Source organism: Rhinolophus ferrumequinum, chromosome 19, assembly GCF_004115265.2.
Source record: "Rhinolophus ferrumequinum isolate MPI-CBG mRhiFer1 chromosome 19, mRhiFer1_v1.p, whole genome shotgun sequence".
Taxonomy (NCBI): domain Eukaryota; kingdom Metazoa; phylum Chordata; class Mammalia; order Chiroptera; family Rhinolophidae; genus Rhinolophus; species Rhinolophus ferrumequinum.
The window spans coordinates 12261808-12273050 of NC_046302.1; the positions used below are offsets into that span (position 1 = coordinate 12261808).

The 11243-nt window shown below is 38.9% G+C and overlaps 1 protein-coding gene across 18 annotated transcripts in view; it reads left to right on the forward strand.

The window, feature by feature from the left end:
• EPB41L3 (erythrocyte membrane protein band 4.1 like 3) overlaps positions 1-7392 on the forward strand; it is a 147596-nt gene extending 140204 nt beyond the window's left edge. For 12 of the 18 annotated variants that reach the window (XM_033135668.1, XM_033135665.1, XM_033135667.1 and 9 more), the window contains 7 exons: positions 113-235; positions 840-1220; positions 2019-2150; positions 2637-2735; positions 4194-4274; positions 4535-4651; positions 6269-6312. In XM_033135668.1, the coding sequence (XP_032991559.1) occupies positions 113-235; positions 840-1220; positions 2019-2150; positions 2637-2735; positions 4194-4274; positions 4535-4645 (927 nt within the window). In that variant the 3' untranslated portion in view covers positions 4646-4651; positions 6269-6312. Of the gene's footprint in view, positions 1-112; positions 236-839; positions 1221-2018; positions 2151-2636; positions 2736-4193; positions 4275-4534; positions 4652-6268 lie in introns of all 18 variants that reach the window. The other 6 variants (XM_033135675.1, XM_033135676.1, XM_033135677.1 and 3 more) reach the window with 3 other exon arrangements.
• The last annotated feature ends 3851 nt before the right edge of the window (positions 7393-11243 follow it).

The following is an 11243-nucleotide window of genomic DNA, read 5'->3' on the forward strand; positions in this document are numbered from 1 at the left end:
CCCTCCGCCCTCTCTCCTCTGCCTACAATTTTGTCTAACCAGCTGTGGATGTGTATGTGCCTGCTTATGTACCTGTCTCTGTGCTTGACTCTTCATTTCTTTGTTCACCCAGACTAAGCAATCTTCTGGTGAAAAGCTCATGGATGGCTCTGAAATCTTCAGTTTATTAGAGTCTGCAAGAAAACCAACAGAATTCATAGGAGGGGTTACTTCTACTGCTCAAAGCTGGGTTCAGGTGGCCTTTTGCTTCCATCCTTGGTGTTCCTGACTCTGCCTGTTTGCTCTTTGTTTCTTTATGCCTTTCTGGAGTGTGTGTGTGTGTATTTTATATCCAAGTGGCTTTGCCTTAAACACCTGAAAGGTGCCTTCAGTTCTTTTCCTTTGTGCCTGCTTGGTATATCTGTCATATGCCTTTAGTTCCATTACAAGAATGTACTTTAGATATTCAAAAGGCAATCGTGTTGAGAAATGTTAATAGCATTTAATTTTTTAAAGCATCCTGTGTCACCTATTAGGTCAAAGAAAGCAGCCAAAACCAATATGAATGTGCTACAGTGCTGTTTGTTTTTCATTGCATTTTGTATTGCGTTCTATTTCTTTTGCGGATATCCCAAATTAGCAGAGGTTTGAATGTGTGTTGGGGCAGAGGGCAGACATCAAAGATTCTAGCGGGAGGAATGAAAGCAAATTTATTTTCTATAAGTGTTCCTGGTTATAAGCACTTGACACTGGCTGTAGGCATCCTGGTGAGTGGCATCTTTTGGGAGTTTTTGTTTGTTTGTTTTTTAACCTTTCGTTTATGGAAACTCGCACTGACACCACAGTCTTTTCCCACACAGAAAATGGAAACAAAGATGGAGTCCAGCGGAGCAGAGACCGAAACAACCCAGCACCCCCAGCCACTTAGCACTGAGAAGGTTGTGCAGGAAACTGTGTTGGTGGAGGAAAGACATGTGATGAATGTGCATGCAAGTGGGGATGCTTCTTACGCAGCTGGAGATGACGTGGATGCTGCAGCACAGGCAGCATCTGCTGATGCTTCTAGCATTAAAGTGAAGGGCCCTGCTCTAACACACGGGGCTAAAGAGGAAAAAGGGAAGGTGACCGAAAAAGCTGTACTCGAACAGGAAGAGATGGCCACTGCTTCCCATGAGCCAGAGGAGGAGCAGAGTGTAGCAATCCACATTTCTGAAACTTTGGAGCAAAAACCTCATTTTGAGGTAACTAGTAGTTAATGTAACTTATAGCGCTAAAGTAAACTGACACATGAGTCCTTGAAATCTCGTTAAACATCAACAGGGAGCTAGTTTAATTTTGTGTTTTTTCCAAGTTTGTTCTCCTCTTATTTCCATCTTTCATGGCAATTATGGATCTCCATGCGGGTTTCCATTTTATGGGTCACAGGCAAACATATATAGTGATTCTTAATAATATATAGTTCCAGCAAATGATTTCCACTCTTACTGTAATTATTGTAATTGGCTGTAAAGCTGGGGAATGCATGTCCAGCCAAGATATTAGAAAATTTGATAAATTCATTTCTGATAATGTACTTATCCAGCAGGACCTAAAACCGTGCTTATACAGGTATCAAATGCCAGAACTTTATTCTTTATCCTCTTTTATTGAGATTCTTGAAGTATTTGGAGGGGGTGATTAATGTCTCATTATTTGTTTCTTCTTTCTAAGAAGTTATTAAATAAAAGGCTTATATATGGTTTTTAATCTATTAAGATTAGTTTGTGAGATAGAGGAAGGAACGTAAAATAGTTTATTTCCTTCAGAAGGTTTTCATTTACCTGGAACATTCCATATAAAAACACTGTGGCATTCTGGGATACTGTTGGACATGGAGCTGTTATGTGCCTCACTCTCCACCTTATCCCTCAAGGAATATATAAAGATTCATTTCATACTAACCTGCACTTTTATATATCCACCAAGCGGGGAGGACAAAAACCAAAACTGTGTGTTACGCAAACTCTAATAGCTGCTCTCCCTACTTCCCATTGGTACAGTCATCCATTGTGAAGACAGAAACCATCAGTTTTGACAGTGTTTCACCAGGAGGAGTAAAGCTAGACATTTCTACCAAGGAGCTGCCAGTTGTTCACACAGAAACCAAAACCATAACATACGAATCATCAGAGGTGAGACGGTCTGTGAAGACCAGAGCCCTGGCACTTTGTTTTACCCCTTTAACGGCTTAGTGCATTTAAGTACTAACTACATGGGTTTTAGTTTGAGAGACGCAGAGGACCCAGCAGCCCGACTGTCTCTATCAGCAGTGATGCAACAATTGTAATTTCAGTACTGATCATGGAGTAGCAGGTGGCTTAAGTCTTTGAATATCTCAGTATGTAGTAAAAGGCTCAGAAACCTATTTCCCTAGCCATAGATCAGGAAAAGTGTTAGCTCAGCCAGCCACTGCTAACATTTCTAAAGTCTCCGTTTCAGCAATGACAGTTAACTCTGGCCGAGTTTTGTTCAGTCTTTCCCCGTAGCGGTCGCTCCCAGGTGCTGGTTGAATAGCACGGTGAGTGTAGGAAATAACTACATCACTGTAATGCCTAGGTGAACATCTGAAGAGGTCATGTAAATATTTGAGTGTGGTTTCTATTCCTTTGCTTGCTTAGGTTGATCCTGGTGCTGATTTGGAGCCGGGCGTGCTAATGAGTGCACAGACGATCACATCCGAAACTACCAGTACCACAACTACCACCCACATCACCAAAGTAAGTGCAGTGGGAACTGATGAAAGTAAGGCCTTCTGCCAGGTGCGGCTGCATAAACAAGTAATTATGTGACTATCAGCTGCATTGGAGCTGTCACAGCTACTCCATTTATGGTGCATCTGTCCTCGTGCTTCTTTCTATTTAGGAATATGCATTCTGATACCCTTTGCTTAACAGGGTATTTGCTTCTGATACCCTTTGCTTGGCATATGGTAGGTGTTCCAGAAACACTGGTCAGCCATATCCAAAAGGACTCCATTCTACACTCGCTTCTGAAATTAGCAATTTAACTGCCGTAGAATTGTTTCAATTTTCTTTTTTTTTATAATTTAATGTATTGAGAATGTATTTCCATATCATTCACTCTTACATTCCAGCATCATTTTTAAATAGAAGTCCAATATTCCACAGGGTAAGCAGATCATAATTTCTTTTTTTTTCAAAGAATGAATGACATTGTAGTGACTACGTATGGTGTCAGGTAAGCACTAGACTTATTGGGATGATCATTTCTTTTTTTTTTTTTTAACTTTTATTTATTTAAGTGTGTTTTTCCAGGACCCATCAACTCCACGTGAAGTAGTTGTTTCAATCTAGTTGTGGAGGGCGCAGCTCACAGTGGCCCATATGGGGATCGAACTGGTAACCTTGTTGTTAAGAGCACCACGCTCTAACCAACTGAGCTACCTGGCCGCCCCTGGGGTGATCATTTCTTAAGTTACCTAAATGTCTAATCACTATATTGTACACCTGAAACTAATATACCACATTTTGCCGTGTATAATACACTCCCATGTATTAATATAATGTGCACCCACATTTTTGGCCCAACTTTCAAGGGAAAAAATCTTTCATTTTAATTTTTTAATTCAAATTTTTATTTGTTTATATTTAGGTACTGGTTTTTGTATAATAAAGGATTTTAGCATTTAGTTTTTAACCTATTAATGGTATAAGAAATTTTATGTAACAAATAATTACAAAACACAAGAACAGATACAAGGCACAAGAAATTTTATGTACCAGTAACAAATTTACGATGATATTTATGCATCATAGAAGGCCTTCGTCGTTGCAAGTTCATCTTAAATTCAACAAAACCAGTTATCATATTCCAGGGTATTACTTTGCATACAGATATCGTTATTGATTTCTAGCATTACACTTTTAACTCATAAGTATAAATAAAAGAATTAAAAACATTTACTTAGATACAGAATTAGTACTTCCCATGTATAATATGCATCCTTCTTTTTCCCTCACAAATTTGGGCAAAAAAGTGCACAGTACACACAGCAAAATACAGTAATGTGGTATGTCAACTGCAACTGAAAAATTAGGGAAAAGAAAAATGAATATGTTACTTAAAACTGTCAGTATCTTTCTGCCATTTCCCCCATTGAACAATGGTTGTTTCTCCAAGTGGGCAAATCCATAACGCTTGTCTGTTCCTTTCAGACTGTGAAAGGAGGCATTTCGGAGACAAGAATTGAGAAGCGAATAGTCATCACAGGCGATGCGGACATTGACCATGACCAGGTAGTGTGTGTGAAATGGGAAATACCCGCCAGAGAAACAGAGAAACACTTGTTGGCCCTACTCTTCCCAGTGCTAGCATGTAATCGAAACAGTTTTCTGAATTTACTTTCTAATATACAATGTACGATTCCTTTTGCAATCATTGTACCTCATTTGTAAATTGCGTATATAGATCTAGCTCATAAGTCTCCACCTTGCTACTGATCATGCATGTTCCACCTCCTTTTTGTCTTTGTCCTTCTGTGATTTCCTGGGGATAGGCTCTGGCTCAGGCAATTAAAGAGGCCAAAGAGCAGCACCCTGACATGTCAGTGACCAAAGTAGTGGTCCATAAAGAGACAGAAATCACACCGGAAGATGGAGAGGATTGACCCCAGGTAAGAGGTGATGCTGATTCTCTAGGCTTGGCATCGGCTGGCATGCAGCATGGGGTGCTTCCCTCTCATCCTTCACCTGACTCCTCCCTTTCCTTTTTTCTCTCACTGGTATTTGCAGAGCTGGTTACCAAGAGGATGGAGGATTGGTTGGCAGGTGCTGGTTTATTTCAGTTTTGGAGGTTCCATCCTGTAGACTTTTTGCGTACATTGCCAGCTAGAGGACAAAGGAAAAGCAGGGGTTTTGCTTGCGTGGTCTCACGGGTGTTCCCTTTTAATCCATGCCCTGTACTCTTTTCATTAACCAAATTTGAAGTCAAATTTGATTTCACTTGCCATATGGCCTAATCAGAAGTAAGGCAGTTTTGTTTTGAAAGGTACAGTTCGTGTGTTCCAAATACTAGGGAAATAAAATATACCTCTTTCTCTTTTTGATGGCAACATTATCCCATTATAAGCTTTCTCTTCAACTGTGTTTGGTTATAGCTAGGGTTTCCAGGTGGGAATTCCCACCCGTTCTCAGGAATTCATTTCGCCTTCCCATTCCCGAATCCCGAAATACAAACTATTTTCTGTTCTCCATGATGAATCATTGACAGCCAATACTATCAACAACCTGGGTTCAAGGAGCCGACTTTCCCGATTTCCCAACCAACTTTTCTCAGGATTCGGGAACGGAAAAGTGAAAAAAAAATTCCCGAGAATGGGCAGGAATTCCTGCCCGGAAACCCTAGCAATAAATAGGAAAAATGTCTAAGAGATACATTGTGAGTAGTACGTTTATTTCCCCTTATGGGTATTACTGAGTTCAAGGAGCTGATTTTCCCGATTTCCCAACCAACTTTTCTCGGGATTTGGGAACGGGAAAGCAAAAATAATTCCTGAGAATGGGCAGGAATTCCTGCCTGGAAACCGTACTTATAGCCTGTTTATGCTTTTGTTTTGCTTTTTGTTTTTTAATTTGAAAACCTGAGCACCCACTTTCATTTTGGATGTCTTATATTTTCTGTATTCTTTGGGTTGATTTTTTTTCCTCCTCAGTGTAGCATTGTATCTCAAGAGGAGGTAAAAATGCAGCCCTGTGGCCCCCCTTTCCTTCAGGAACCGCATGCCTTTCCAGCTGCTGTTTGGCCAGCATCGCAAGTGGGCAGCATATTCTCTGTGTGCATACACTTGTCATGCGTACTAACCTGCCCTGCAGAACTCATGGGGCCCTGAGCGTCCCTGGGGGGCTTTGAATGCTGAATGAACTTCTGGCACACGTGGCTGTGTGACACTTTACATATGTGAATGAAAGAAGTTAGTTCTCTAACTTTGGTTTAAAAAACAGATTGATGAACGGCTTCTCTTAAAGAAAAATATTATAATAATCACTCATATGCAAATTCATAATGTAATTTGGAAGAGAGAAAGCAAAAAATAGTTTTTTCCAGTGAACTTCAGCCACTTGGGTGATGTTGTAATTAAGGAAAAGCATGTCAGTGACTTACAGTGGTATTTTACAGTATCTTGTCAAAAAGAGCAGAGACTATAACCTGCAAGATACTTTTCTTGTGACCTTGATCTGATGAAAACTCAGATGTTTTCAAATGAGTAACTGAGCAAATCTCTTTTCTACAGGAATAACTTAGCCTGCACAGGAATCCGGTCATGCAAACCATTAGGAAAACCAGAGCCTATATGGAATTCCCTCTTCTAACCCAACTGACTTGTACCTGCCGGTGGAAATTTTCAGTCCAGGAGAACTGACCTTGACCATTAATAGACACTGGCAGAGAGATCTTCCCATAATAAAGCAATCCAAATCAACATCACTAAACTGATATTGCATGAAGCAACGATAAAATTACAAAAGAGCAGCATTTTTAATTTCCACAAAGTGTCTAAGTTTTCAGCTACACCTGCACGTTCATAACCAACAATATAAACCGTGATCTCATGTAACACATAAACAATCCATATGCCTTTCATAGTTTATTATTATTAAAGTCTAAAGAAAATTGCAATTTCTTAGGTGACAAATCTTTTGTTTACAGATAAATGAAGATTACCCTAAAATGCTAGAAGCTGTCTAGGTCGGTGTGTCAGGTTTATCCCAGATTAGATGTGCCAATATCCGAGTTTATTCAGTACAACTTGAATCTTGTACTTGTTCATCTGGTTTTATTACTCCTCACCCATAAAACAGTAATGACTCTCTGATCCTCTGGAAATATTTAATGCTTACGATCCTGCTTTGTGTATCTAATTTAATTCATTATAAGGTAGCACTGATTTTAGCATATTAATGTGATTTCTTCCTTGTCGTCCGCTTTGGTCCGCATTCAATCTGGAAAGCTTCCCAAAGTTCCTTCACAAGTCCTAAATATGTAAATTGTCATTATTTTGGAAAGAAGTGTGTATTTTTGTTAGTTTACAATATTACGAGATTTCACTCCAGAAAAACCTGTTGAGTTTCTATTTTCTTCCTTTCTTCATTTCTTCCTTATATTTTGAAATTAATTTTTCTTCTTTTACTTGGAAAGTGTTTTTTTCCAAATCTGGTCCATATTTACAACCTAGTTCAGAGCCAAGCCTTAAACTGTACAGAATTTCCACTGTAATTAAACTATTTAGTGTTTAGTTATAAATAGCCTTCAAAAAGATATATTCTCCATTACACTGTCTACTGCATCACAGAGCCCATGGTGAATGTATGTTTCTGCATAGCGAAATAAAAATGGTAAATGCGTTTAAAACTCTAATTTGCTGTGTAATAATTTCAGTACTGTATGTGTTTAGCCCAGAGGTAACATTTGCATGACATCAAAGGCCTCATTCATCTGCATTGTAGCGATAGCCTGTCTTTTTACAGGACAAAAAGTGTATATACGGTGATACAGTGTGTGGACTCTCAAGGTATTAGAGACGGGGAACAGAATACCTATATATAAACATTTGGTTGCCTACGAAGGCCTTAAAAAGTACAAGTGGTTATCACAGAATCTCATTTTTAAAGTTTTGATTTTCTTGTAAGAATAGAGGCTCTGCTATAAAACCAGTGTTTCTGGGTACTTTTAATCTACCAAAGAGCCACCTCTCTCACACACATCAGCTCCGTAACAGGACAGATTACCTGGAGCGTTCTGCGAAGGTGCATGCGGCATGTGCCCACAGCTCACACACATCAAACTCGTCGTGTGCCAGGGACCAAGAATGAGATAAGACCCAGTGTCACCACTGCCAGCCTAACATCCAAACGTACTTGCTCGCCTGTCCTACCGTGTCATGCTTTACCTAACTTTCTGATTTTTTTTTTTTTAACTAAATGTGAAAAATGAAATTTTTTTCAGAAAATTGTTAGATTTGACCATATATCTTGGTCTCAATGCAGAAGTTAAATTCTTATCGTTTATCTCTGAACGTGTTATCAGCTTGTCCTTACTGTCAATACTAAGTATTCATTTTAGGAACTGAAGCATCATTTTAATTGCATTTGAAGCCAATCAAAAACATGTTGAGAAAAATTAACTTTATTGATACAAAAACGGTAAGTGTCCTCCCAAGGATGCCTTCACCTGGTCTGCTTAGTTTGTGTCCATCAAGTTGTACCCATGTTCACTGTTTTAAACCAAAACTAGCGTTTTTGTTTGTCCTCAGCAATAAGTGCCATTCATTTTTATACAGTGTCAAAGAAGTTGTACATTTTCAGCTTTCTTTTTCTTCCCTGTTAAGCTCCTCAAAATTTTTCCGTCTTCCACTCACTGCTATGTGGAAGTTCCAGAGCCACTTTCACATACGTATTTGGGTATTTGTGACAGCAGTGCCCCACTTCTAATACCAAAATCTGCGGCTGCTTTTTAATTGCTACATAACAAATTAGTATAAAATTAGTGTCTTATAACAACGCACATTTATTACCACACAGTTTCTACGGGTCCAGGCATGGTTTTACTGTGTCCTCTGTAATCAAGGGGTCAGCTGGGGCTGGGATCTGAACTGGAAGGTCAACTGGGGAAGAACCGGCTTCCAAGCTCTCCAACTTTTTGCAGAATGTATTTTCTTGTGGTTGTAGGACCTTTGGCAGCTTGCTTCTTCAAAGCCCGTGATGGAGAGGGAGACTGGAGTGTGTCCCTAGCAAGACAGATGACACAGATGACAACATGATCAAGGGAGTGGCTTCCCATCACATTCGCCATATTCCGTTGATTAGAAGCAAGTCACAGATTGTGCTTACAGCATCAATAAATTTAAAATTTAGATTTGGAGATTAGTCAAGCCCTATCTAACATTCCCTAACTCAACGTCTTAAAGCTTGATTCCACTAATGTATGAAACTGGCTTATGCTTATTGCTAAACTCTTAGGTAATCTCAGAACACTTTTTAGCCATGACTACTAATTCAGAAAAATGTAGCATTGCGGTAGGTGTGGAAAAGACCTACACTTTCAGAAGCTGTGAAGAATTCCACTTAAGTTAGCTATTTCCCTCACATTAAAGAAACACTTGTTTCTCAATTTGTTCTTAGATTCAGGCCCAGTGTTGTAAGAAAACAAAAGTCTAGGGTTCTCTCAAATGAGCAAAACAAATTGCAAATCTAAAGGCATATGGTCCAAGCTGTTGGTAACCAGCAGTTCCATGTTAATAACATAGGGATCTGCAAAACATTAGTTATTGAGTCACCAAGCCTAAACAAATCCACATGATAATTTTTCTGGGGTCAGAGTGAATTGCTGAGTTCAGATAATAGCCTTCATTCAGGTGAAATGCTTTACCTACAGTGGAGGTCGAATGGAGCTCAGCCTGGGTAGTGAGGCCTCAGTTTGTGTGGACACATCTTCCATAGCACTGGGATTAAAGGATGGAACCACAATGATGCTGAGACACCCACTACCCCAGCAAGAGAAATGCAATCAAGACAATGTGGGAATTTCATGCAGTTTCATTCTCTCAGAAAAATTTTTCATCCCCTTTTCAAATTTCACAGCACCTTTTTCGGCACAGTGGTGAGTTGGGTCAGGCATCTTGTAGGAATGCTCCTCCCATTTTTTTTAAACAGTTGCTATAATCTATTTCCTTCATTATGTCAACTTCTTTCTAGCACACCTATTACGCTATTTAAGTCAACATCAATCGTAGCTATTTTTAAAAAGTCAACATGGAGTCTAGAACCTGGATCCAAAATTGCTTAGAAACAAGCGTTATGCAGAATTACCTGATAGAGGAAATCCTAATATGTTAAGTGCAAAATTGGGGAACATGTACATTATGATGCTAATTGGTAAAAATGCTTATTTATGCACAGGAAATGCCCGGGAGGTTATATACCAAAATCGGAGCAGAGATTTCTCTCTGAGGGAGAGCATATGATGACTTTTTTCTTCTTTGTGCAGTTCTATTTTTCCAAAGTTTATCACCATTATTATGTGTTTTTTTAAAGTAGTTTAAGGAATAATACCAGTAATTTTATCTAGGAACTGAGAATAATGGAGAGTGAGTAAGAGATATGTAGTGAGAAGAAATTTAGAAAACTGACTTTTTCCTGGAATTTCAAAGCCATTATTACAACCACCAAATGTTAGAAACGCCTTATTAAATACTGAGTCACATTCTAATTAGAATGCTGATGGATGAGTTTCTGTTACAGATAATGAAGTTATTTATAGGAGCAATTGATGCTAGATCTTTCCAGATGAATAAGCTGCGCCTTGGATATGCACCAGCAGCTTAGGCAGTGCATTTACTTTTCAAGGGTACCGGTAGTATTTAGTATACGGCAAAATGGTAACTTCACCACAATGTAATTGAAAGATAATGTTTCTTTGGGTTTGCATAACTCTTCCCTCTGCATAAAGTTGTCACTACCCCATTTTTTTAAGCAAGCATAGCCTTAAAAAGCAAAACTCATAAACTCTGAACTCAGCAATCCTGTGCCCTGCCACTTAAAAGTTTTAGTACCTTAAGCCAGTGAGTTAGACACCTGGAACCTCAGTTTACTCATTGCTAAAAAGGGAACTATACCAACTACAAAAGTTATGGTGAAAACCCTGTGGTTCTATGAGAAAGTATTTGACCAAGTAGGAACGTATGAGAAAGTTCTTTGTAAGATGTAAAGTGGCAGTTGGATGTAATGACAATTTTCCCTCTCTCCCCAACACTGTGCATCCCTTATTCTGTATATGAGAACTCGAAGGTGTTTTTCCAAGAATAGCTAATTGCTTCTGTTTGAGAAAAAATATCCCTCGGCTTGGGGAAAGAGTTCAGAAGCTGCAAACTCTTTCTTGTTATGATTCCAGTGATGTGAGTTACCGTAGCCAGGATTCTTTCCTGTGTCAGGGTCAACTTTCAATTTGTTCAGAGGGGGAAAAAAATGCATATGTATGATTACCTTTATGTAAGTGGTTCATGCTTTTCTGTGGTGACAATTTAGCTATTGTCAATGACAAGAGTGAATATGAAGCAGCTAGTACAATCCCTAGCAATATTTTTATCTTTTTATTTAAGATTTTTATTTTAAAAATATAGCTAACATGAACATTATATCTCTTGCATGTCTCTGTTTTTTTCTATGTATTAGGTATATCTGCTGTGCCTCCTAGTCTTGCCAGGTTGCCTT